General features: G+C 43.6%; 1 protein-coding gene and 2 pseudogenes across 2 annotated transcripts; 1 reads left to right on the forward strand and 2 right to left on the reverse strand.

The window, feature by feature from the left end:
* Positions 1 to 5,107: 5,107 nt before the first annotated feature.
* LOC121144549 lies at positions 5,108 to 7,041 on the reverse strand (annotated as a pseudogene).
* LOC121144550 lies at positions 6,241 to 7,965 on the reverse strand (annotated as a pseudogene).
* Positions 7,966 to 10,518: 2,553 nt separating this feature from the next.
* PSMD5 (proteasome 26S subunit, non-ATPase 5) lies at positions 10,519 to 27,631 on the forward strand. 2 transcript variants are annotated; one of them, XM_040963248.1, is made up of 10 exons: positions 10,519 to 10,691; positions 13,519 to 13,663; positions 14,957 to 15,070; positions 15,791 to 15,919; positions 16,330 to 16,439; positions 18,351 to 18,493; positions 21,844 to 22,035; positions 23,640 to 23,749; positions 24,086 to 24,226; positions 26,872 to 27,631. In XM_040963248.1, the coding sequence occupies exons 1-10, from the start codon at positions 10,519 to 10,521 to the stop codon at positions 27,127 to 27,129; spliced, it is 1,515 nt and encodes a 504-aa protein (XP_040819182.1). In that variant the 3' UTR covers positions 27,130 to 27,631. The 2 variants fall into 2 exon arrangements, with proteins under 2 accessions (XP_040819182.1, XP_040819183.1); XM_040963249.1 differs by lacking the exon at positions 15,791 to 15,919.
* The last annotated feature ends 207 nt before the right edge of the window (positions 27,632 to 27,838 follow it).

Below are 27,838 nucleotides of genomic sequence, written 5' to 3' on the forward strand. Positions count from 1 at the left end.
AGTCAGGATCCCATTTGGGTGCCAGTTCATGTCCAGGTGGCCCTGCTTCCCGTCCAGCTCCCTCCTTGTGGACTTGGAAAGCAGTCGATGACAGCCCAAGCTTTGGGACCCTACGTCCACACGGGAGACCCAGAGGAGGTTCCTGGCTCCTGGTTTCAGATTGGCTCAACTCTGGCCATAGGAGCTACTTGGGGAGTGAGCCAGCAGATGGAAGATCTTCCTCTCTGTCTCTTCTCCTCTCTGTACATCTGACTTTCCAGTAAAAATCTTTTTAAAAAATTGTACTTTGGGACTGGAGCAATGGCTCAGTAGCTAAATCTTTACTTTGCAAGTGCCAGGATCCCATATGGGTGCCAGTTTATGTCCCAGCTGCTCCATTTCCCTTCCATCTTCCTGCTTGTGGCCTGGAAAAGCAGCAGATAATCATACAAAGCCTTGGAACCCTGCACTCACATGGGACACCCCATGGAAGTTCCTAGCTCCTGACTTGGGATCAGTTCAATTTTGGTTGTCACGGCCACTTGGGAGTCACCCAGTGGATGAAAGATCTTTCTGTCTCTCCTTCTTTCTGTAAACCTGCCTTTCAAATGAAAATAAGTAAATCTTTTTTTTTTTTAGATTTATTTTTATTATTTTTTTTTATTGGAAAGGCGGATATATAGAGAGGAGAGACAGAGAGGAAGATCTTCCGTCCGATGATTCACTCCCTAAGTGAGGAATGCTGCCATGTTTCTTTCAAAGTGAGGGTTCTCCCGCACCAACCCTCCGCAGTCAGCAAAGTGGTCAAACATATGTGTTGATGTAATACCTCCTGCATGATTCTGTTACGCCCTGGTCCATGTCATTCCAAGGCAAAAACATAATACCAACATTTAAAGGAACTCAGGAATCCACGTGATTGGGGCCTCTGTCCTCAATTAGCACTGAGTTAAACAACTTTGGGCTTCATAGGGTAAAACTCCGGCGAAGCCAGCCCCCAAAGAGGCTAGTGGTTACTGATATTGTCAGGTGTGATTGCCAGAAAACAGACTAGGGTCTTTAAAATGTATTAACTTTTTTTTGTCTTCGGAGGCACTGGGACAAAAACACATTGGAAACTTTGTCTTTAACCACTTCTAAACTGTTTACATGTCTATTTTCCTACATTATAAAGAGGACACATTTCCCAAATCGGGTCATTTTGGCGCTGAAGATCTTGAAGGTGCAGAGCCTTTAGCTCAGGGCAGTCTCGCCAGTGGCTGGTACACCTGGGTATAGGAATGGCCATTTAACCCTCCCCTTCCCTCCGCTAATTTTGCTGACAGTAACCACTTTCAGACTTCTAACCCCACCCTGGTTTGCATTATCTGGAGTGTCCTGGAGAGTGGCCCCAACCATATGCCTACAGGGGGATTTGATCCGATTGCAAATGACCGTCAGCTTCAGAAGACTCCCCTGTAAGGCCGCGCGGAGTGGAGTGGGGACAGCCTTACCGATCCACGAGAATATGTGTCACCCCAATGATCAGCGAAGACAGGCTTGATGCAAAAGCAGGAGGGTTTATTCAGATGCCAGCGCGCTGGGACGGAGGTCAGTTCCTCACGCAGGAGGATGACACATCCGTGCTGCTCGCTGTACATTACCCAGTTTTTATAGATCAAGTTTTGCTGGCACAATAGGTTAAAAACTAAATTTAGAACAAAACTAGGAACTTTCTAAAGAGCTCAAACATCACATAGTCGTGGGAGTTTACAATGCAGGGCTGAATAAACATTGCATAGCCATAAAACTAGGAAGTCACAACACAGGGCTGAATAAACATTGCATAGCCATAAAACTAGGAAGTTACAATATAGGGCTGAATAGTCATTGACATTAGGAATTCATTTCTATTTTTTGTCACCTTTGAGCTTCTCTAATTTTGGGAACTTCCTTTACACCAATTGTCTCCTGGAAAACAAGTCTTGGGAACATTTTTATCTTTCAATTGTCTCCTGGAATACAATTCTTGGGAGCATTCCTATCCTCCAATGGTCTCCGGAATATATGGTGCCTTTGCACGTTGTTCTCTTAAATCATTTACCAAAGACATCTTATTCAGCTATTCTTAGCAAGCAAAGTGTAGGAAGCAAAGAAGCAAATTAAACTTTTCTACTCTAAATCTAAATTCTTCTATTCTGAACTTTTCCCTTCATTCCCCCCTTTTTCTTGTAACTAAATCCCAATCATGGGATTTCAACCTCTTCATCTTGAGAATTTACCCATTGATATTGTTGTCTTAATATTAAAACTTGCACAGTACTAATTCTTTCTCTAATAAAGGCAATCAAGCGGTTAAAAATGCAAGGACCAATAATTAGTAATAGTAATAGAATTAGGAGAGGCCTTATTAAGGTGGAAATAAGGGTGGTCAGCCATGGAGACTGGTTTAACCAGGATTCAAACCATCCCTGTTTGTCTCTGTGTTCCCATTTTCGTTGATCTAATCTTTCTTTTAATTTTTTCATAGTGTCTTTTACGACTCCCGAGTGATCTATATAGAAACAACACTCTTCTTTTAAAGCTGCACATAAGCCTCTTTGTTGGAGGAAGACTAAATCTAGCCCTCTTCTGTTTTGGAGAGCTATTTCTCATAAGGAGGTTAAGGATTCCTGAAGTTTAGAGATCGAGTCTTCTAGTGCTCGTATGTCCTCTGCCACTAAGCTCTGGAGTTCTGACATTTTGGAGTCTTGGGTGGTTATAGCTGCGACCCTGGTCCCAATTCCAGCTGCTACTCCGAGACCTAATAAAACTGCTAAAGTAATTGATATTGGCTCTCTTTTAATCCTAGTTTCTTGTAGAGCATTAAAGAAATTATAATCTGGATGATAAATTATTCTTGGATACACACGGACTAATACATAATAATTAGAGGTCAAATTCAATACTTCGAGGGAGAGAACAGGTGTTAATTTACTATCATAGGCCCACTACCCATCTGTGGGTGCTGCAATATATTCTTCGCCTGGAACCCTCGCTTGGTCGGCGCAAAGGTGGTGATGGGTGATGGGCACATTTCTTAGGCACAATCTTTTACCTGAAACCATTGCCAAAGTAAATTTGGTCGGTTTTGGACTAGTGTCCATAGATGCGACAGGATCTATAATTAAAACTTGTTGAGACTGATTCCATGCCATGGCCTCATAATAGAGAGGGGCAATATCATAACAAAGCCAGTAACTCTGTGTAGCCTCTGGATTAATAGCATTTGAAACTATAAAAGCTTTATCTATTATTCGTAACAGGACAGTTTTATCTGATGACCAGTCACTAATAAGTAAGACAAGATTAATTTAAGAGAAGTAAAAAAAACCTGTTGCTTTGACAAAGAATCAGATTTCAATTTCATTGTACCAAAGATGAACATTAAAAAAATGTTGTATACAATATGTTCAATCATACTATACATCTTTTAAGAACTTGCTGTCTTCTTGTAAGACAAAATTTCACAAATGATGCTTTTTGTAAATTAGGAACATAAATAATTGACAATGCAAGAATATAAATAATTTCACAACGTGATACAGCTTCACGAATAAAAGACAACTTGATCAATAAACATAATCACCAGTTTATGCATTAGCAGTTTTGAAACTTTTACCAAGAATTTTTGTAATTATGCAAGTATTCATTTACTTTAATAGAATATACAAGCTCACACGCAGAATCTGTTCCTCTTTATAGTGAGCACCACTCTAGGTGTAAACACTGTAGGCCAGATCTGATCAGAGCTAGGATGGTACTATAAATCAGTAGATGGTTAAACTTCAAGACCAAACAGTAACAAAAGCAGCAGAAAATATTGCAAAAACATTGAGAACTTATCGCTGAAGCCAGTTGCAATGACACAGAAAAACTTTGATTTAGCACATGAACCGAATGAAATACTAGTAGTCGGGGTCAGAGGGAACTGCAAAGGGAAGGAATCTCTCAGGCTATAAAGAGTTAATGAATTTTAAGTTCTCCCTGGGGGTGCAGGAGTCTGGGGTCTGGCCCATTGTTAACTAGCAATATTCTCGTTGGTTCCCGAGATCAGTGACCAAGGAGAGACAAAATAAACTTCTACCCCTTGTTAGATATCTCTAACAATTAAGCCTAAAATGAAACAATTAAAGCTAAAAGACAGAACAGGGAAGGGCCAAGGTAAAAGCCAGTTTTGTGTTCCACGTGGCGGTGGAGGCAGCACAGCACAACAGCATAGCCATGCAAAGAGGCCCATCCAGACTCTCTCTATTCTAAAGCTCAAAGCTGGCAGCCAGGCTGTGGCATCCCTGTAATTGCGGAGGCACCCCAAGGGGTATCTCCGTTCAGCCTCCCATTCCTGTGACATGCTAGCTCAGGGACTCCTGTTAGTACAAGTAAGTCCTGGTTTTGCACCTGGACATACTCGTCAGAATAGCATATGCTGGGAGCACTGAAATGAGGATAGAAACTAGAAGCGTCCCTCAGTTTCTATCTCTCCTGAGTCTAAGACGTTTCTTAGGACTCTTATAGCTCGCCCGTGGTGTCCAGATGTGTGCTGTTTAAGACCATAGAAGAAGGGAGGAAGGTGGGAGTGAAGTCAGCACACTTGACTCACGTCGCTCGACCTTCCATGCCTTGTGGGATGTCTCAGTATAGCACGTGCCAGGAGTGAACAATCCACTCCTGTTTCCTGCGCCATGCTAGACCTAGGCCTCTGCCTCGTGCAATACTCTGATGTCCTGAAGAACATACAAGTCAAAAACAGCATGTGCCAAAAAATATCCCCTGTACCATGCTGCATCTGGGACTTCTGCCGGACAAAATATGCTCTCCTTTTGAAATTCATTCTAACCTCGAGCTGACAAGCCTGACCTCAAACTTTTGCCTGATAGCATCCTATAGGCCTGTGTAACAATGTCCTTAACGAGAACTGGAGGAGTACCTGTGTTGACTCTGGTTTTCTACTCACATTAGCAACTACACTCGTTAAGAGTTAACCTGGAGGAACTGTCTCTGTTGACTGCCTTGTGAAGGAATTAAAGCACTTTTCTCCATATCTCCGTTGCTTGGATCTCATCTATAGAGGGGCCTAGAAAGAAACTCTGCCTGCCTTTCCTTTTCCCCATCACAGACCAGCTGGTATTTAGCATATACTGACCAGTAAAAGAAAATCGCAAAACTGAATTCATACAGAATGAGTGTAAACTGACATTAGTACAGCAAGTAGGTTCAAACATTTTGCTTTAAGGGAGGCGGGGACCCACACAGAATCTCGAAGGGAGTTAATCTAAACATGGAGGGGGTGTTTCATACCCAGAACAAGGCTAGGGGAAGGAGCACCGTCCAATCTGAATAGCCAGTCTCTAAGGTCAATTTAGTCATGATCTCCTTTAAGGTTCTATTCATTCTTTCTACCTGACCTAAGTTCTGGCATCTTTAAGTGCAATGCAATTTCTAATTAATCTCTAATTTAGTGGCCACCTGCTTATTCACCTGGGCAACAAAGGCAGGTCCATTGTCAGACCTTATTACCTGTGGTATTCTAAATCGGGGGATGATTTCTTCGAGAATCTTTTTAGTCGCTACTGTGGCAGTCTCTTTCTTGGTCGGGAAGGCTTTTGTCCATCCTGAAAAAGTGTCTACGAAGACTAGGAGATATTTGTTCCCGTACTTGGCAGGCCTGACTTCTGTAAAATCAACTTCCCAGTAAACACCTGGTCTATCTCTTCTTAGTCTCTTTCCAGTTGTTATAGTTCCTCCACGAGCATTAACTTGTTGGCAAAGTGTGCAGCTTTAGACTATTTTTTAATTAAGTCCAATTGTCCTATGATGTAATAACCAGTCTTTTCGAGCATAGCTGCCAGTCATTTTGTTTCCAAATGGGTCAATTTATGTATTTGCTGCACAATTTCTTTAGCTTTTTCTCTTAGAAGGACAATACGGCCTGTCTCCGTCCTCTGGAGTTGGTAGCCTTTATTCCTTCTGTTAGCCTCAGGGCCTGGGTCAATGTTATTAGTTCTGCTTTTTGGGCCAAAGTCTCTCAGGCAGTTTACTAGCCCATATTATCTGCTGTCTATCCACTACCGCCACCCCTGCCATCCGCTTACCTTCTGCCATATAGTTATTACCGTCCGTGAACCAGGTGACTTCCATATCTGTCAGCGGCTGGTCTTTCAGATCTCCACGGATTCCCGCTGTCTCGGCCAGGATTTCTTGACAGTTACGAGGCTCCGCCTCTCCAGGGTCGATGTCCGGCAGAAGTGCGGCTGGGTTGAAATGGGCTATGGGGCAGACTTCACCCGTTTTGAATTCAGGAGCAGGCTCTGGTAACGCATCAGGCGAGCATTGATCAGCCTGCAGTCAGGCGGTTGGCACACTACACTTTCTAGTGCATGGGGAGCCAGGACAGTCACTGCTTGTCCAAAAGTGAGCTTGTCTGCGTCTTTAAGTAAAAGGGCCACTGCTGCGATGATTCTCAGCAAGGGGGCTAGTCGATGGCCACTGGATCCGGTTTCTTTGACAGATAGGCCGCTGGCCTCTTCCAAGGGCCTGAGCGTTGGGTCAGCACCCCTTTGGCCACCTCCTTCCTCATGCATATAAAGGTCGAATGGCTTGGACACATCTGGCAAAGCCAAGGCAGGTGCTGTCAATAAGGCCTGTTTGATCCCGTCAAAGGCTTTTTGTTGGTCTGCTCCCCATGTAAAGGGAGAGCTGTCTCTGGTCAGTGGATATGGGGGTGCTGCCAGGGCTGCATACCCTGGGATCCACAGTCGACAGAACACAGTAATTCCCAGGTACTCACAAACCTGACGGGCCGTCTGTTTCTGGCAGATCTGGGTCTTCTTTGCAGATGCTCGGCTTTCTAGTTGAGCCAGTTTTTTAGCAGGGCAGAGGTCCCATCGGCATAGAAGGGAGCTAGGTCTCACTGCTCATCCCGTTCTGGCAGTCTCCGCCCACATTCCTCCGTGCCGTTTGGCTACCAGGGGGCGGGGGTGTCTCAAAGAGGCGATGTTCATCCTTTAATTTTATATACAGTTAGTACTTGCAAAAAATGGCCATTTCTGTTCATTGCTTGGGGTCCCGTTCTTGTAAGGGTGATTTGGGCTTTCAATTTAGTCTCTTCCCTGAGCAGTCCCAAACCCAGTGTCTTTTTTCTTTGCAATAGGCGCATTAATCTCTGGTTAATGCTTCTCTAGGCTTGCCAGTTGCCCAGGGTCCCTATCTTTTTATATTCTTTTCTATTTTCTGTGTCCCTGACTACAGTGGCCAGGATTCTCATCAAATTCTTTTCCTATCTCCTATTCTTTTAATCCTCTTTCTGTTCCTGTTTCTTAATCTTTTTCTGCTTTCTCTTTCTTTTCCCTAATTTTTCTCTGCTTTTTCTCTCTTCTTTTTTAATCTTTCCTCTGCTCTCTTTTTTTTCTCAGCTCTCTTTTTTTTTTTTTTTTCTCTCTTAATTTTTTATACACTTTCTCAGTTTCCTCCACTAGATCCTGCAGGGAATATTTTCTTAGCCCGTCTAATCTCTGAAGCATTCTCTTTATACCTGCAGCTGCCTGATCTATAAAGGCCATTGCCACTGAGGCTCTCTGCTCCTCCGCCTCTGGATTAAATGGAGTGTATTTCTGATAGGCTTTTATGAGGTGCTCAAGGAATACAGAGGGGGGTTCAGTGGGCCCCTAAAGAACTTCTCTTACCTTACTCTCTGAGACCAGTCACCAGAGCCTGGCGATAGATTCGAAGGTGCTCCCTACCTTTGGCGGTGTTAAAATCTCAATCCGGCTGCGTCAAGGGGAAACCGAAATTTATAACATTCTGCAATTGGGTAGGGCGTCCATCAGGTCTTGGGATATTTTCCCGGGCTTCCAGGAGGATGCGCTCTCTCTCCTCAGTGGTGAAGAGAGTCTGCAACAACTGCTGACAATCATCCCAGGAGGGCTGGTGGGAAAAGACCAGGGATTCTAAAAGGACAGTTAACTTCAATTATCCAATACTGCAGAGGCTGCAACCCATTTGCCATTTGCTTCCTCAGGCCCAAATGCCTGGAGAGGGAGTGCCACAGTGGTGTCTGGGGTCCCAGCCCGCCTAATCCAGGTTCCCACAGTCCCTCAGTCCCTCAGAGGAAGTGAAACAGGAGGAGGAACAGATAAGAGTAGGTCGGCCTGGGCGTTTGGATAAATCTTCTTGGGTCGATCTGCTGACGTCTGGGCAGCCGGTACCTGTGCCGGGCGAAGAGAAACCCAGGGATGGAACCAAGGGGGGATTCTGAGAAAGATCTTCTCAAACCATGATAAGGCTGCCGATCAGGGTAGCCTTTTGGACCTGTTAGAAAAACAACTTTTTAAACTGCTTGAATGATATCAAAATTACAAGAGCCTTCCTTCGGCCAGCCCACGTTGAAAGCGGGCCCTTCCACAGAGCAGGAAGTTTGCCAAGATCTCCTTTTAACCTGGAGGGAGAAATCGTGAGCCCTATCTTTAATTTCAGTCCAATGATTAAGAGTCAAACTAAGGGGTGTCGTCACAGTCTGTCCCATCGTTATCGTCACAACAACACTCGACAAACAAACAAAAATACACAGACAGACGCGTCCGCAACAGAAAAATCAAAAAACCGATGGTTTCAGCCCCCGGAGACCTGACTAGTTTCAATCAGACATACAAATACAGAGACCTGGTCACTCTCTCATACAGACGGGGGGCATTCACCGCAGGAGCCTGCCAAGAGTTCTTGGCTCTCCTTCCACCCTGGAGCGTCCCCCGGGGTCACGACCTGTGGTCCTCCAGGCACGTCTGCCGACCACTTGTTCACAATTCTCACGAATTAGTGAACGGTCGTGTGCTGCAGCCGATGGGACTCGAACCCACCGTGGAGACGCGAACCCCCAATCTTTTAAGGGAAAACTGCAGCAGCTGTAACCGCAGCAACTGCAGCCGATGGGACTCGAACCCACCGAGGGGACGCGCCCCCCAATCTTTTAAGGGAAAACTGCAGCAGGTGGGACTTGAACCCACCGGGAGGGACTCGAACCCTCCCCAGATGGGACGCGTACACGAAACACAGACAAGACTTCAATACAACACAGACAGAACACTCAAGGCGCCTATTTACCTCCAAGCCTGAATTCGAGGATCAGGGGGCGATGCACAATTCCCGGCCAACGCACCAAAATGTAAGGCCGCGCGGAGTGGAGTGGGGACAGCCTTACCGATCCACGAGAATATGTGTCACCCCAATGATCAGCGAAGACAGGCTTGATGCAAAAGCAGGAGGGTTTATTCAGATGCCAGCGCGCTGGGACGGAGGTCAGTTCCTCACGCAGGAGGATGACACATCCGTGCCGCTCGCTGTACATTACCCAGTTTTTATAGATCAAGTTTTGCTGGCACAATAGGTTAAAAACTAAATTTAGAACAAAACTAGGAACTTTCTAAAGAGCTCAAACATCACATAGTCGTGGGAGTTTACAATGCAGGGCTGAATAAACATTGCATAGCCATAAAACTAGGAAGTCACAACACAGGGCTGAATAAACATTGCATAGCCATAAAACTAGGAAGTTACAATATAGGGCTGAATAGTCATTGACATTAGGAATTCATTTCTATTTTTTGTCACCTTTGAGCTTCTCTAATTTTGGGAACTTCCTTTACACCAATTGTCTCCTGGAAAACAAGTCTTGGGAACATTTTTATCTTTCAATTGTCTCCTGGAATACAATTCTTGGGAGCATTCCTATCCTCCAATGGTCTCCGGAATATATGGTGCCTTTGCACGTTGTTCTCTTAAATCATTTACCAAAGACATCTTATTCAGCTATTCTTAGCAAGCAAAGTGTAGGAAGCAAAGAAGCAAATTAAACTTTTCTACTCTAAATCTAAATTCTTCTATTCTGAACTTTTCCCTTCACCCCTGGGTCTTCTCTGTCCCCCCAGGTTGATGTGATTCCCATCTTCTCCATGTTTACCTCACAGAAAACGCACAGCTGAAGCATATGGACCGTTCTCCATCCTGCCCTGATGTTCAACTCATGAACGCCAAAAAGATGCCCGACTCTGTGCCACCCACGCCTCCGTCCAGCTTTACTAGAATTCCCATCCTGGGTGGCCCAGAGGCGGGATCAACGCTCCCCTCAGGGTCTTCCCACTCCCCACAGTCAAGAGCCGGCTCTGGGGATGCGGGAGTCTCCCGTGAGGTCGGCTAACTGCCCGTGGGTCCACGCCTCTGCTCCGCTAGCCCGGCACCTGACACGGTGGCAAACATGCAAATCCATTGGCAAGTCTCACTTGTGTGACCCACGGAGCAGGTTCCCCACAGAGCATGAGCCTCAACGAGAAGAGCAACCTCGGGCGACTACTGACTGACGCCAGGGACCTCTCGCGGCGTTGGGAGACGCCAACAGCGGACCCGGCACCACCGCCCAAGCAACTGAGGCCAAAACCCGGAAGGGATGGCGCGCTCCCCACAGTCCTCGCGAGATTCTGGGATGCGCCCGGGAAAATGAGGCAGGCGGGTGGGTGGGCAGAAGCCGGCAAGATGGCGGCGCAGGCGCTGGCGCTGCTGAGGGATGTGGCGCGGCTGGAAGCGCCGCTGGAGGAACTGCGCGCGCTGCAGTCGATGCTGCAGGCCGTGCCGCTCAGCGAGCTTCGTGAGCGAGCAGAGGACCTGCGCCTCGGCCCGCTTTTCTCCCTGCTCAATGACAACCAACGGTGAGAGGACCCCGGGTGCCGAAGCAGGGGCTGCGGGCTTCCTCAGGCAGGGAAAGCCAGGGTGGGTGGAAGTCAGGGAGTGCTTTCCATGGTCTCGGTGAAGGTAAACATAGACGAAGTTGCCGAAAGGAAAGGACCCCACTGGGCTGAGTGGCTGGAGCCGTGGGTCAGGTGCTGCCTCCGAGGGGTGCCCCTTGGGCGGCTTACCTTTGAAATTGGGGGTAGGAAAGCGGGGTCACCGACCCGTGAGCGCTCCGCAGCCACGTGCACCGGTTCTGGGCGTCTCTGCTCCCCTTCCAAGAAGATCCCTCCTATCCAGCAACGTTTTAAACTCAGCTGCCTTTTGACCCAGTCATTCCTTTCAGGTGACAGGTAGAATTGCACAAAACCTGCCTGCCTCTACAAGATGTGTGACAACTAAAAACTGGAGCCCACAGTATATGGAAAAGGGAGATTCTGATAAACTGAGCATTCTAGGGCACCCTGTGCAGCTGTTGATTCATAACAAATAGATGCAAATATGGAAAAGTCTGAATGAAAAAGGAAACTTGCAGAAGTTTATGATACTGTTACATATAAAATTTTTTGAAAAGAAATATAATCCCTCACCCACCCCAGATAGGTTTATATAACATGGAAATATCTGTTTTTAAAAAAAGTGATAATTGTGAAAGTGTGACTTCAGATGGTAGGCCACGGATCTGTGGTGTTTGGTGAAAAACACTGATGATCGTTTAAAAGAATTCTGAAATGAGCTAGAAATCAACTCTCCTATTTGAAGACAGTGACCCAGTGGATCTGCATTTAAGGATTCCAGAGGGCTTTCTGGGCTCTGAAATTTCCCTTGTTGAATTGTTGACAGTTTTCAGATCTGCCATGACATTTCTGACTTGTCTTCTAGGCAGGCTTTCGTTCTCTCCAACTAGCTAGATATTTTTGTGTGAGGTTGTCTTTTTGTTGACCCGCAAAGTTCTTTTCCTAGATAATGCCTCTCCCATGCACCCACTGTGAATGGGGGTCAGTTGACTTAGCTCTCTTAGCCATGGCTTCCCCTTGACTATGGGAAATCATGACTTCTTCGTCTGGTATTTGGGCCTTTGTAGGAGATTTCCACCGTACTACACCAGCGTCACCTTTTCCTTTACCTGGCATTGATTCTGTCTGTCCCAGCTGCCATGTGACACCACCTCATTTCCCTGGGCCATGACTTGCACTTTGTAGCACTCCTAACTGAAAGCAGCCCTCCCTTCTTTCTGTATTCTAGCCATCCTTCAGGGCCCAGCAGACAGGCCAGGCTTCCAAAAAGCCTTCCTTTATTCTTCCTGGTGCAGGTGACTACTCAGACCTCCCAAAAGACATTCTCATTGTCTCTGTTAATGGTGCTGGTTGGTAAATTCTTTGAAGGCCAGGGCCATACTTTGCTGATCTCTATATCCGTTCTAGGGCTAAGCATATGATATTATTTATTCCTAGTGTAAGATGTGTCTCATGGAGTTAATAGTTCATGAGAGGCTGATTGCATATAATCACCTGAGCTTGTTAATATCCTTGTTATCACTGTTATTACTACTACCCAAAGGTAACGATGATTTAGTCCGTGCTGTACTCCCCATTTGAACCACACAGGTCATATGCTAGCGTTAATTTCTGCAGGAAGATACTGGACACTCTTGTACCACCCTAGTGTTACGTTGACACCCCTGCTGTGAGTTTGATAACACTGTGGAGAGGAAGACTCACCATTTCATTTTATTTAAATTTTTTTCTTCCATTTTTCCCTCTCAATCCAAGGAGGACTGTACCTAAGGGGAGCTATAATGGAAGCGCAGTGGAAATAAATATGTCCATAGGCAGAAACAGAGAGAAGTATATCCCCATATTTGCAATACAAGGATGGTTTCACAGCAAAACGGCAGATAAGCCCCTATATTGTTGGGAGACACCTCAATGGCAGTATGATGGACTTCTGAGGCTACTGGAAAGACATCTAGTGAAAGGCCGGAGAGGAGAACAATGGGACAGGGTGGGAAGGGAGAGGGAAACCCCCATGCTATTAAAATGTGTCATAAAATAAAGAATTTTTTAAAAAAGGCAGCAGTATAGAACACCTAGAGCTTCTAGCCTCCTGCCTGTCTCAACCTTGGATTTTGCAAGCCAAATAGGGAGTGAACTAGCGGATGAAAGGGGGGTGTGTGTATATAAATAATTTGGAGGGAGGGAGCTGGTATGATGGCTCAACTGGCTAATCCCCCATCTTCAAGCACTGGCATCCCATATGGGTACCGGTTCATGCCTGAAGTGCTCTACTTCTGATCCAGCTCCCTGCTGGTCGCCTGGAAAAGCAGATGCGGATGGCCCAAAGTCTTGGGGTCCTGCACCCTTACGGAAGACTTGGAAGAGGCTGCTGGCTTCAGATCTGCTCAGCTCTGGCTGTTGTGGCCACTTGGGGAGTGAACCAGTAGATAGAAAATCTTGCTATGCTTCTGTATAAAATATGCCTTTCAAATAAAAATAAAGTAATTTTTTTTGTAAATGTCACTTGTTACACTCATGTCTTATATTAGAGCACTGGTCAGGGTCCCTATCGCCTGCATGGGAGACTCAGATTGTCTGTAAATTTCATTATGAGGATTACAAAATGGTGGTTTTACTGAGTTCCTGGAAGCAAGAGGATTTACTGTGACCTTGTTTTTGTAGCCCCGGAGTAGGTATGGGGTACATAATAGATGCTCAGCAAGAAGGCTGCTCTTTCACAGACTCAATTACTAGGTCTTACTCCTATCTGGCAGGATGTGTGAACTAATGAGATCTCTGGTGTTGTCTTCAGGGAACAGACCACTTTGTGTGTCTCCATTCTGGAGCGACTGCTTCAAGCTGTGGAGCCAGTTCATGTGGCTCGGACCCTCAAGGCTGACCTGCAGAAGGGACTGGCTCACCCTGATGACTCCGTCAAAATCCTCACTCTGACCCAGGTATGTCTCTCCCTCCCGTTCTTCCCCCGTCACCCCTTTCCTCTCCTATTAAGGAGTTCTGGTCTATTCTGATGTGCTTATTACCTGGAAAAAAAGCTAAAGAAATTCAACTAAGTACCATCTTAATCGCTCAATCATCAAAAAGTGAGTTGCTTTTATATGCCAATCACAGTGCTACATGCATTTAGAATTTCCATGATAGATGAAATCTGTTTATTTCCTTCAAGGAGTTTTCTAACCTGAAGAAAAATTCTCATGTGTTCAGATAGCTGTTTTGCCAGCTTAGGTCCCCACGACAGTGGCATTACCCAAATGAAATTGTAAAAGTCTCTAAGCCAACAAATGAGGACATCTTAATTATTGAAGGTGTGTCTCTTTCTTCCTGATAATCAAACCACTGATTGAAGTGGTTAGAAGCAGACATTTAGGGCCTGGCATGGTAGCCTAGTACCTAAAGTCCCTACCTTGCACACGTTGGGATCCCATATGGGCGCCAGTTCTAATCCCAGCAGCCCCGCTTCCCATCCAGTTCCCTGCTAGTCTTGTGGCCTGGAAAAGCAGTCGAAGACAGTTGGGATCCTGCCACCCATGTGGGAGGCCCAGAAGAGGCTCCTGGCTTCAGATCAGCTCAGCTCCAGCCATTGCGGCCAGTTGGGGAGCAACCCAGGATATGGAAGATCTTCCTTTCTGTGTATCTGACTTTCCAAGAAAAATAAATATTTTAAAAAAAGATAGAAGAAGCTGACATTTAGCAACAGCTGGTTACTCAGAAATGCACAGGAACTTTTCCTTTTCTTATCCAAAGTGTTTATTCAATAAAAGATGAGAAAATATCCATTGGCCCTTTATGTGCCAGACACTGTTTTACTTATTTAATTTCTTTATAACTATATTGATACTGAATATAATATTCCCATATTTTAGGCAAAAGAATATTTACAGATAAGAAATTAGGCTTAGAGAATTTCAACTGATTTGCCCGTGGTCAGTGCAGTTATGATGAAGAGCATGAGAATTGGTATGGTTTTAACTCACTGAGCTATCCCAACTCTTTACTTACTGTTTTTTCTTTCCTTTCATAGATATGACTACATGCTATGTGCATTTGGATCACTATGTTTTTAATAACTTAGCTTGTGGCTGTAATCTGATTCCTAAATACAAACTCGAATTTGGCCAGTGGGGGACCCAGATTGTCTGTAAATTTCATTATGAGGTTTGCAAAATGGTCTTCACTTTATTGACCTACCTTAGAGAAGAGGTTTTTTTTTTTATTTTTTTTTCCCCCTTCAGGTTGGAAGAATTGTTGAAAATTCTGATGCTGTTACTGAGATTCTGAATAATGCTGAACTACTAAAACAAATAGTTTTTTGCATTGGTGCAGAGAATCTGTCTGTGGCTAAAGCGGTAAGTCTGCCAGAGCCATCAACTGAAACATGCAGAGAGTTCGGTGTCCTGGAAGATCCAAGAAAGACCCCTGACTTGAGGGGCAGAGGTTTAGGATGGATCACCCATGTAATGGAATTGGTAACCTCTCAGAAATGGTATCAAGCAAATACATGATTGTCATAAATGCCAGAAAAATCTATCCTATTTTCCGGGACACATATTTCCACATTATCCACCATCACGTTTACATTGATTACTTGGTAAACCAAACTTGGGGCTGGTATTTGGCACAGTGGTTAAGTCTCCACTTAAGCTGCCCACATATGGATCAGGGTGCGGGGATTGAAGTCTTGACTGAGCTTTCCATTCCAGTTTCCTGCTAACACATACCCTGGGAGGCAGCAGGCAACTCCATGGTTGGATCCCTGCAAGCCCACGTGGGAGACCTGGGTTGAGTTTTGGGCTTTTGGCTATTGTAAACACTTGGGGAGTGAGCCAGTAGATGAAAGAGCTCTTTCTCTTTCTGCCTTTCAAATAAAGAAAATTAATTACTTTGAACAGGAAATAAAAGTTTTATGATCTGTGTGCCTGTAGTCTGGTAGAATACTGTGTACTTTTTCCCGTTATAATTAATAAGAACTAAAATGCGCTTATTGGGTGAGGTGTGTTCCAAGTACTTCTTAGAAAGTATGTATATTTTATCTTTGTAACTTAAGAGGTATCTCCTTTTCTTATCAGGCCATTAAATCTCTGTCAAGAATGTCACTAACCCAAGCTGGGCTGGAGGCATTATTTGAAAGCAGTCTGCTGGATGATTTGAAAAATGTAATGAAAACAAGTGACATTGTTCGATACAGGGTGTATGAGGTAAGCCTAAAACTATACTTTCTAATCATGCAAAACAGACTTATGTTGGGGAGCAGAAAGGTTCATTTACCATATTGTTGAGAACACAACCTGTGTTAGGTCCAACACAAGGTGTTGCAGCTATAAAGATGAACTCTCAGCCTTATATGTAAGGCAGTCCTACACAAAATATTCAGGATATACTTGTTGAATGAGGAAATTAATGATTTTTTTTAATAATCTGCTATTTATTTATGCCCTGAGTGATGATTGAACACTTCCATGCCAAAATCATTTCTGAGGTGTCCAGTAAATTTTTCCTAGAAAGCAGATTCAAAATTCAGTCAAATAAGATATCTAGATCTGGTTTTTATTGGAAATGGGATTTAAAACAGGTTTGGAGCTGTGTTGACCTTTTCCTGTTCTTGCAGCTAATTGTGGAGATTTCCTCTGTGTCACCGGAATCTTTAAGCTACTGCACCAGCAGTGGGTTGATAACGCAGCTCCTGAGAGAGCTGACGGGGGAGGATGTGCTGGTCAGGTAGGTTGACATGTTCCTTCAGTGAAGCGTGTTCTGCTGGAAGCCCAGGAAGCAACCTGGGGACCGAGCGTGATCTATGCCAAGCTTACAGTCTCATGAATGTCCTTAGCAAGGGAGCTCTAGAAAACGGTTCACGTGGCCTCATGACCACAAATGGGAACTTAGCAAAGCCCTGCAAAACAATTCAACTACTTTCAAGCAACTGCATTAGGTTACTTAATGTTTTATTACCATGTGTTTATTTGATATTAATTGACATCAAATACTAGTTGACATTAAATATGCCAGCACTATGGCATGATAGAAAAAAGCATGGGCTTTTTGCAAAAGACTTGATCTTGCAAGCTTCTCTACTCACTGGCTGAGCATGCTCAGATTATCACTACCTAGCATCACCTCAGGTCATCTATGCCTGATGGAATACAGCTCTGTTAAGATACTATGAAGGTCAACCGAATTGACCATAGAAACCAATGCAGGTTCTAACTTAGGTCCTAAGGATTAATTCCAGTCTGTGTTTTAAATTTGTTTCAATATAAAATGCATAAATTACACATTTGTCGCCATACAGCTTGAGAAGCACTGGGATTCCTCCCTCCACCTCCCTGATCCCGGTCCATTTAACCTCCCAGCCCTGTTGTCTGAATGGCCTTTAACGTGTGCCATATGTTTCCTTGCTGATATCCTGCAGTTTACTAACATGTCCTCTCTGTTGAGCACTTCACATTCTGCAGGTATTTTGTTAAAAGAGAATTAGGTTAGTATTTGTTTTAAATGATGTTCTAATTGTCCTGTGTTCTTTAAATGTGACTGAAGTTGTTAACCCATAGACACTTATCACTCACTGGTTAAATTGCTTCAAATCATTTGAATGTCCCCTCTCAGTGAGTAAATTAGTTGTTTTTTAATATCATGTCAAATTTTGTGACAGAAAAAAAATATTGCCAGGTTGATTAAAAAAACCTTAGAATTAATTGTAAAAATGCCATTCTGAGTCACTTGTAGTCTGCTCATGGTGGGGTATTTGATGATGCTTAAGAAGTGTGGTTAATTTGGTAAAAGCATGATGACTGTGAGGAAGCTTTGTGTCTTTTACAGATGTGTGCTGAAATGGACAGGGTGAATGGCAAGATGGGTAGCGGAGGGGTTTGCTTACAAGTAGTGAAGCCAAAAGTTGGAGGGGAGATGAAATAAGTAGGGCATAAGCCTCCCTCATTATAAAAACCAGAGTTATGAGCACATGGTGGCTTATGAAACTATTCTCTTGTGGGTATATTTATGATTTCAAACCAGAAAGTTTTATACATGTATTACATTGTAACATAACTGAAAACAGTAATAGATTGAAGATTTAGGATTTAAGTCTAAACTCTACTTTTTTTTTTCAGATTTTTTAATTTTTATTGGAAAGTTAGATATACAGAGAGGAGGAGAGACAGAAAGATCTTCCATCTGCTGGGTCACTCCCCAAGTGGCCTCAATGGCTGGAGCTGAGCTGAGCTGAGCTGAAGCCAGGAGCCTGGAGCTGCTTCCAGGTCTCCCACACAGGTGAAGGGTCCCAATGGTTTGGGCCATCCTCTATTGCTTTCCCAGGCCACAAGCAGGGAGTGGAAGGGAAGTGGAGCAGCCAGGATGCAAACTGGCACCCACATGGGGTCCCAGCAGATGTAAGGTGAAGACTTTAGCCACTAGGCTATTGCGCCAGGCCCTAAACTCTACTCTTAATAGCAGTGTGACTCCTGATACATCCCTGCAGTTTCCTAGGTCTTGTATTGTCACCTGAAGAGTAGAGCCAAGAGTTGATCGTTCAGCTTTTGTGGGCAGAATTACATAGGATAACACATAGAGAAGTAATTTATTATCTGTACTAATTGTATGTAAAGTCTCCTCATGTTTGTGCTGACATTTTAGAGCCACGTGTATAGAAATGGTGACATCACTGGCATACACACATCATGGGCGACAGTATCTTGCCCAAGAAGGAGTAATTGACCAGGTTTCTAATATAATTGTTGGGGCAGATTCAGACCCTTTCTCCAGTTTCTACTTACCAGGTAAGAAGCATTGATTCCTATGGGAATGATAGTGTAATGACTTATTTCCGACTTGTCACTGACCGGGGAAGCCAGGGATTAAATTCCTTAGAACTAATAACTTTTAGAAGATACCAGAGCCACCAAATTCAGCACATTAAAAGGATTGTTAACCATGATCAAGTAGCATTTATCCCAGAGATTAAAAGATGGTTATTATATATTTGCAAACAGTAAAAGCCATGTCTGACAAACCCACAGCTGATAATCCTATTCAGCAGTGAGTTGGAATCTTCCTCTGTATCAGGACCAGAACAAGAACACCCACTCTTCCCACTCGTGTTTTTGCATCATCCTGGAAGCCCTAGTCAGAACCACTAGGTAAGAGAAGGAAAGGGCATCCACATCAGTGGGAAGAAGTTAAACTGGCTGTCAGCTGATGGCATGATCGTATGTACAGAAAGCCTTACAGTCTCCACCAAAAGCAGCTTGGGTCATGCAGGCATATTACCAGAAATGGAGCAGCCAGGACTCAAACTAGTGCCCGTATGTGTTGCTGGAACCACCAGTGGAGGCTTAAACTATCCCACAGTGCCAGCCCTACAAAAAAGTGTATCTATGCATTGACTATGAACTATTCAAAACAAAGTCCAATTTATAGTAGCATAAAAAAGAGGTTAATACTTAGAAGTAAGTTTCAGTTAGAAACTGAAAGGTACACACGGAAAACTTGTTACTCAAACAAAATTGAAGACACAGATACGTGGAAATATCTCATGTTTGTGAACTGGTAGAAGTAATACTATTAAAATGTCCATACTGTACCCATAGCAGCATGCAAATTCATTATACTACCCATCAAAATTAGATAGCACGCTTTTCACAAAAATATTTTTTAAAATCATGTGGAACCACAAGAGACTGAATAGCCAAAGCAATGTTAAGTAAAAACAAAACTGGAGCCATCACACTACCTGTCTTGAACATCAAAGCAGGTGTAATAATCAAGCAACATGATTATTGCATAAAAGCATACGTAGGCAGTGAGACACAATCGAAAGTTCAGAAATCCATACATTTATGTTCCGTTGATTTTCATTGAAAATACCAGCAGTATACAGCAAACATAAATATTAACTCAGAGTGGATTAAGTATGTAAATGAAAGACATGAAACTACTGGATGAGAATCACCATATTAGAAAAGTTGTATAGGGTTGATCTGGACGTAGTTTTCTTGAACATGACCTCAGAAGCACCTGAAAAAAAAGAACAGAAGAAGGTAAATGAGATCACCAAATGAGTTTCTGTGTGGCAAAATAAGCAGTTCACATATAAAGAGACAGCCTGTGGAAAAGTGGGAGAAAATATTTATAAACCATGCACCTGATAAGGAGCTAGCATCAGAATAGGTAAAGAATACAAACAACTCAGTAGTTAAAAAGGAACCTGTGTAAGACAGGCAAGGTCGAGCAGATGTTTAAATGTTACTTAAGGTGCCTGTGTCCCACTTCAGAGTGACTCTGAGTCCCAACTGTAGCTCCTGACTGGCTTTCCATCGTCCAGACCCGGGAACACGGAGTGATGGCTCAAGTAGGAGAGTTCCTGCTACCCAGTTGGGAGGCCTGGATACAGCTTCCAGCAGCAAACTTCAGCACAGCCTAATGCCAGGCCAGGCCTGCACAGGAACTCAGGGAGAGAGCCAGCATTCAAACTGATCAACCTTTTTTTTTTAAGATTTGTTTATTTTTATTGCAAAGGCAGATTTTTGTAGAGAAGGAGATACAGAAATATCACCCATCCTCTGATTTATGCCCCAAGTAGCCATAGTATCTGGAGCTGAGCCATTCTGAAGCCAAGAGCTGGGAGTTTCTTCTGGGTCTCCCACGTGGGTGCAGGGTCCCAAGGCTTTGGTCTGTCCTCAACTGCTTTCCCAGACCACAAGCAGGGAGCTGGATGGAAAGTGGACAGCCAGGATACAAATTGGTGCCCATGTGGGATCCCATCGCATACAAGGCAAGTGAGGGCTTAAGTCAATAAATTACTGTGCGTAGGTCCAAGTTATTTTGGGGACGGGGTTGTTTTTTTGAACATTAAGAAAATTAGAGGCTTGGGGTCCCTCACCTTGCACATGCTGGGATCCCATATGGGTGCTGGCTCTAATTCCAGCAGCCCCGCTTCCCATCCAGCTCCCTGCTTGTGGCCTGGGATAGCAGTCAAGGACAACCCAAAACCTTGGGATCCTGCACCTGCAAGGGAGACCCGGAAAAAGCCAGGCTCCTGGCTTCTGGTTTCAGATTGGTTCAGATCCAGCTGTTGTGGCCACTTGGGGAGTGAATCAACAGATGGAAGATCTTGCTCTCTGTCTCCCCTCCTCTTGTGTATCTCACTTTCCAATAAAAATAAATATTTAAAAAAATTAAAGGTTTGTTCCTCTCTTAATTTAGCTTACTTTGTTCGTGGTATTTTCCATTAAAAACTTTCTGCCTGGTGCCAGTGCTGTGGCATAGTAGTTGGAGCTACTGCCTGTGGCCCTGGGATCCCACTTGGGCTCCAATTTAAATCCCAGCTGATCCACTTCTGATTTGGCTCCCTGATAGTATTCCAGCAAAGACAGTGGAGGATGGCCCAGGTGCTTAGGCCCTGCACTCAAGCAGAAGACCAAGGAGCTTCTGGCTGTTGGCTTTGGACCGTCTGAGCTCCTGCAGTTGCAACCTTTTGGGGAGTTTGCCAGTTGGTGAAGCATCTCTCTAGCCCTTTCAAATGAAGAGATAAATCTTAAAGAAAAAAAATTGCTTGCTGAATAACCCTAAAACTTGCCGTACTCTAATTTGTATCTGTTCTCTTTGCTTACTGTATGTGACAACACTTCAGTGTTTGCTCTCAGTTCCAGTAAGAGCCTGGGGAACCACACATCCCAGAACTGTCGTGTCCTTTCGGGACAAGTACTGCTCCAGCCTTTCTCCACTTTTTGGTCTTCAGTTTATTACTGTTCCTATTAAAATTAAAGAGAGAAAGAAGTCCCACAATTTGTGCTTTCTTGCTTCTCAAGTAAAATATATTTGTAGGGAGTGAGCATGTGGTACATTAGGTAAGCCGCTGCTGGTGAGGCCTGCATTCCGTGTCAGGGTGCCAGGGTTGAAGTCCTGCCTTTGTAATCCAGGTAGAGGACGCACTAGGAGGCAGTTCTTCAAATGACTTACGTGTTTGGGTCCCTGCTACCCACACAGGAGATCCAGACGGAGTTACTGGCTCCTGGCTTTGGCCTGGCCCAGCTATGGCAGTCAGCCAGCATTCGGGGCGTGATCCAGAGGGTGGAAGATTTCTCTTGCTGTTTTCAGTAAGTGAATATGTCTGTGTACATATCCTTAGGATTTGTGAAGTTTTTTGGAAACCTAGCTGTCATGGACAGTCCGCAGCAGGTCTGTGAGCGCTATCCTGTGTTTGTGGAAAAAGTCTTTGAAATGACAGACAGTCAGGACCCCACCATGATCGGTGTCGCCGTGGACACAGTTGGAATCCTGGGATCCAACGTTGAAGGAAAACAAGTTCTCCATAAAACAGGTTGGTGTGACTTGCCGTGGTTTTCTTTGAGGAGTTCTTCATTTTACACAGGATTTCATTTTTTACTTATTTTTTTTCTTTTTTAATTTTTATTTTTCATGATGAAATTTTTATAGGTGCAGGAATTTCCCTTTCCACCCTCCCCATTCACCTTCCCCCCTCTGGTTTCTCCCACATTATTACAGCAGCGCAGTCCTTCAGACCAGTCACGAGTCTATCATTCTGCTCTTTAAGTGTGTCATGACATTGTTTGTACAGACAAGGTTTTCCTATTCAGGTTAATTTGCTGGATTATTAGCTACGACATAGAAACCACTTTTGCAGGTGAGTCTTCTGATCTGCCACCTTGGACCCTTCTGCATCTTCCTTGAATAGAAGACTATGTCATATTCCAGTTCAAACACTGACTTGGCTTTCTGAACTGCCTTCATTCACTTTATTCCTTTAGGCCTCATTTTTCTCAAAAAACAAAAAGGGTGTAACAAACACTTCCCCAGGATTGTTGTGAATATTTAATGAAGTTTTGGTATTTGTAATGTTAAGGAAAGAAACAAATATTTGTTATAGGACTTTGTGTTTTAAAAAAAGGTAAGGGTGAGGCACATCTGTAAGGACCTTAACAGCATTTGGAATTCTGCACAGAGATAATATGCAGTGCTGTTATGAAAACTTGTGAAGTGTGTTTTGCAAAATTAACAGGCTGATGTATCATAACTCGTGTCTGTGTTGTATGTGCTTTTCTGAGTGCTTTTACCGTGGACATAATCCGTTTTACAATCCTGCAAAGAACATAATGATTGGCATTCTCATTTTATTGATGAAGTAGCTGAAACTCAGAGAAGATGAGAAAATTTTCAAAGGCCATACATACTGAGGCAGCTTGTACTCAAATTCAGGCCCTTTGATTCCGGTTCTGTGTACTTTGTTGTATGCTGTATCGCATATAATTATATATTTTTAGGACTGTCCCTGTATTCTGCCTGTATTCTGTCCTTGTGTTCTTTTAAATTGACAGTGTCATAATATATGAAAATATTTTTAAGAGTCATTTTTTTACTTTTACAACTATTAGGGTGCTTATTATTTAAACCAACAAAAAACATAAAAATAGCAAACATTTGGATACGGAGAAATTGTAACCTTTGTGCTTTCTGGTGAGAATATAAAATGTTACAACCAGTAAGGAAATCAGCATGAGAATTCCACAAAAAGTTAAATATGATACAGGAGTTTCACTGGGGGATACATACCCAAGAGATTGCAAAGCAGGGACTCAGTCAAATGTTTATATACCTACCCATATTCAGAGTAACATGCACAGTAACTAGAAAAAGTAGAAACAACCCTATGTTTGTTAACAGATGAATGGATAAACAAAATTTAGTCTATTCATGCAATAGAACATTACTCAACCTTAGGAATGTGAGTTACTGTTACACATGCAGAGTTCTGGTTTCAGTGGGTAGGGACGCTCTGGGAATGGATTGTGATGATGGTCGCACAGTAATGTAGATACTCTAAAGTGTACTGAGCTGCTTAGAAATGGTTGAAGTGGTGAATTCTATGTATGTTTTCTGCCAACTGAATCTTTTTGTCCTTCAAAGGAACTCGCTTTGAACGCTTGCTTATGAGAATAGGCCATCAAGCAAAGAATGCCTCCACAGAGCTGAAAATTAGATGTCTGGATGCCATTTCATCCATTTTGTATTTACCAGTAAGTAGATTTGGAAATTCATGAAGGACTGTAGGATATGTGTAAGAGACTAGCTCTGTGTGAGTCAGTAAAGTCTTGGTTAGCTTCCTGTCAATGTTGATCAAATGAAAGCCATCTTTCTCACTTTAGTAAATAACAGTATTAACCCTTACTGTATAACTAGTGACATTTTAAAAACCAAAATAAGAATATGAAGTATTGGCATCAATCCTCTGCAGAAAAATTCTGGGAAAGGTCTGGGCCGGAATTGACAAAGATGCTCTAGACATAACCAAGACGTCAAAAGCTTTGTGGCTTCTCCAGAGATGTTAATGAGTTTCTTTCTTGATCCTACAGTCTGAGCAGCAGACAGATGACCTCTTGAGGATGACAGAATCCTGGTTTTCTTCCTTGTCTCGGGACCCGCTGGAGCTCTTCCGTGGCATCAGTACTCAGCCCTTCCCTGAACTGCACTGTGCTGCCCTTAAAGTGCTCACGGTAGGCACCATCTTCTCCCATGGGACTTTGCCGGTTCAACTCATGAGTAGTTGGAATGGGCCAATCTCTGTGCCAGGCTCTAGTTATGCACAGGTGCTTACAGCAGAGTTCCTGCCTTCTACTACCTTGAAAGCTAAGGAGGAAGTCAGATGTGAAACAGGTTGTTTCAGAAAAGGGAGCAGGTGCCCTTTGAGGTTGGAACAAGATGTAGTGAGGTCACAGAATTAATTCCAAACTCCGTAGCTGCCACCTTGTGTGGACCAGCTTCAGGCTTCCTGCCCAACCTTGTCTCCTGCTCTTCCCCTTCCAGCGCCTGATGCTCGAGTGAAACCAGTCTGCTCTCGCCCTCTCTCTGGACTTGCGCTGTACTGGTGGCATTCAACAGTCTTCCTTACTTTTGCTCGTTAACCTCTCGTTCCTTCCTCAAGGAGGGGCTCAGCTCTCTCTTCAGCATGCTGTGCCCTAGCCAACAAGGTTGAGTTTCTTCAGTTTCCCTTTTTTGCTGGTTATGGGGATACAGCACTGAACAAAATGTTTAAAGGCCTTGTTTCATGTAGCTTCTTCACATTGAGGAAGTCAGGCAATAAATATAACTGTGTAATTATTTTCATTATTAGAGATATGATAAGAACCATATGAGTTCTGTTTATTATTATGTCATGTTGAAATGTTTATTCTATTGAGCTGTGTCAGCTATTACACAGTTGGCAGAGAATAGGAATGCCATCTCATTTGTCTTATAATGCCAGCACTCGCTATGGGGCCTGGGTTTAGAGAAGTGAAGCAATCTCTTTGGTAATTGTATCAATGCCAGGCTCTTGGGCAGCATTTGTGTGCTCTCTCGAGACAGTTGGTGGAGAAAACTTTTTACAAAAAAACTTTGTGGGTTTCAGAATTTTCTGCACTGGGGCCAGTTATCTTTCTAATTCCGTTTCCATTCACTTACTGAAATGTATCCTCATGCTTGGCCTACATGGGGAGGAGGCAGGGAGGATGGAGGAAACCAAAGAAGGAAGGCTTCCTGAGGATGTGATGTAAGGTCAGGATCTGCACGGACACAGGATACATTCACTCCTGGCATTGCCAGCAAATTGGCTTTTCAGGCTCCTTCCCACTCACACATGGTCGCTGAATGAGGAGTCCCTTTTGGCACCTGCATTGGTATTCTTATCAGCTTATTACGTTATCCCTCTTCTATAGTGTCCTCTGCTTAAGTGGCCACAGTTGTGGAGAGAATTTTATGTACTAGTTGCAATGGCTGGCTTTAGCTCAGCCCACCCTCCCTCCTTGGCTGTGGTTGTGGAGGTGAGTGTTTCTCAAAGGGACCTTGTTAATTTGTAGGTTCCCATTCAGTAGTTCTGAGATGAAGCTGAGATCCTATGTTGCTGACGAGCTCCCAGCTGATGCTGGTCTGTGCAGCACAGCACCAAAGGAAGAAAACAGGCTATCACCTGAACAATCTGCTCTTCCTTAAAAATTAATAGTGTGGTCTTTAAGAGCATTTAGAAAAGTACTTAGACATTGTTCACAATTAGGAAAAGACTAAAATGTGGGAAAAAATTGTTTGCGTTTTTTAATTTGTATTGGAAAGGCAGATTTACAGAGAAGAGGAGAGACAGAAAGGAAGATTTTCCGTCCAATGATTCACTCCCCAAGTGAGCACAACAGCCGCAGCTGAGCTGATCCGAAGCCAGGAGCTTCTTCCAGGTCTCCCACGCAGGTGCAGGGTCCCAAGGCTTTGGGCCGTCCTCTACTGCTTTCCCAGGTCACAGGCAGGGAGCTGGATGGGAAATGGGGCCACCTGGACATGAACTGGATACATATTGGATCCTGGCATGTGCAAGGCGAAGACTTTAGCTGCTGCTAAGCCACTGTGTCAGGCCCAAAGCAGAAAATTCAAGTCACAAAACGTTGGACCTGTTTGCTATATTTCCTAGTAATTTTAATATTAGTATGTATTTACTTGGGGTGAATATTTCAAATGAAGAAGTACTAAAAAGGTACGTTGCTACCTCTGTCTCTTCCCCGTCTCTTCACCCCACCAAAATAAGCACTTCAGTGAATTCAGGGTTTACAGGCCATCACATCCTGTATGTCTTCTTATACAAAATGTAATTTTTCATATTTAACAATTCCATAACTTGCTTCTCTAAGGTTGCTTTTTTTTTTCTATCTGCCAACAAATTATCTTTTGCGCGTCTCTCTCGCAGTCTTTGCTCTAATTTTTGTCTTCATTCTCCCGATATAATCATGCCTTGGATATGTAATTTGGCTGTTTTCAACATAGCAGATTTGCACATGACATTACCTATTCTTTGTGAGCAGTCTCCAGGGGTTTTTTTTAATTGTTACATATAATAATTTACTTAACCATTCCCCCATTATCTGAAATTTATATTGTAACTGTGATGCTGTGATGAACATGTTGGTATACAAAGTTTTAAGTTTTAGAATTCTTTCCTTTTTTTTTTTTTAATACTTTTATAGGGTTATTTTCTGAAGTCAATTCTCAGAGGGGAATTTACTGGGACAATAGGTGACATTTTATGGTTTGTGCTGACACAGTTCTGTCTAGGTGTGACACCATCCCACTAACAAACTCTTCACGATTCAGAGGAACTGTGTCTTCTTGCCCTCTTTTTCAGGCCATTGCAGATCAGCCCTGGGCTCAGAAGCTGATGTTTAATAGTCCGGGTTTTGTAGAGTATGTGATGGACCGGTCCGTGGAGCGTGACAAAGCTTCCAAGGATGCCAAGTACGAACTGGTGAAAGCACTTGCCAATTCTAAGACAATTGCAGAGATCTTCGGGAACCCTAATTATTTGAGGCTCAGAGCTTACCTGAGTGAAGGTCCATACTATGTGAAACCTGTGGCCACGACAGCTGTCGAAGGAGCGGAGTGACTTCTCCCAGAACCCGTTAGGGAGGGCGGTATTCGGACCAGAACCTCTCCTGAAGTGTTTGGCTGCACCTGTATTTTACAGACTTCCTTCACCCCACACCCCGACCTCCCGTCCTGAATTATCATGACACCTCTGATGTGACTCACCAACATTAGGTTTCTGTATCTAAATACAAAATAAAACGAGGAGTTTGGAAGACATTAATCCGAGGCAGGCTTGGTCCGATTAGAGGCAGGCTTTTCCCCGATTCTTTGATTGCCTTAATCTTGGCCACAAGATGAAAGTTTTGTTCCTTCTAAGTTCTCAGACATTTTCAGGATTTTACTTAAACATCCAATTCAAATAAAATGCAACTAAACTGTTTCTGGATTCTCTTACAGTCTTCCTCCCCACCATTCTGGTCCTTCAGTTCTGATCCAAAGTTTTGGATATATTATTTAAAACGTGGATAAAATATAATCTTAAAATTATGTTTTCTATATTAAGAATAAATACTTTGAATAAAGTCTCTTGTGTCTTGTTACTGTTTTTAAAACTGAACATTGATCACTGAATAATGTTCTGGTGTTCTTTCGATGGCTTTTTTGCTATTGGTCAATGAGTGTTACCCCACTGTGCGTTTGGGGATGGGGAGAGTGATAACGTCACCAGAAAGGCCCCTGAATTGTCATTTATTGGTGGACATTATTGTTGGGGTCCTCTTCTTCAG

Source organism: Ochotona curzoniae, unplaced genomic scaffold (genome assembly GCF_017591425.1).
Source record: "Ochotona curzoniae isolate NIBS_2020 unplaced genomic scaffold, NIBS_Ocur_1.0 scaffold_3208, whole genome shotgun sequence".
Lineage (NCBI taxonomy): Eukaryota > Metazoa > Chordata > Mammalia > Lagomorpha > Ochotonidae > Ochotona > Ochotona curzoniae.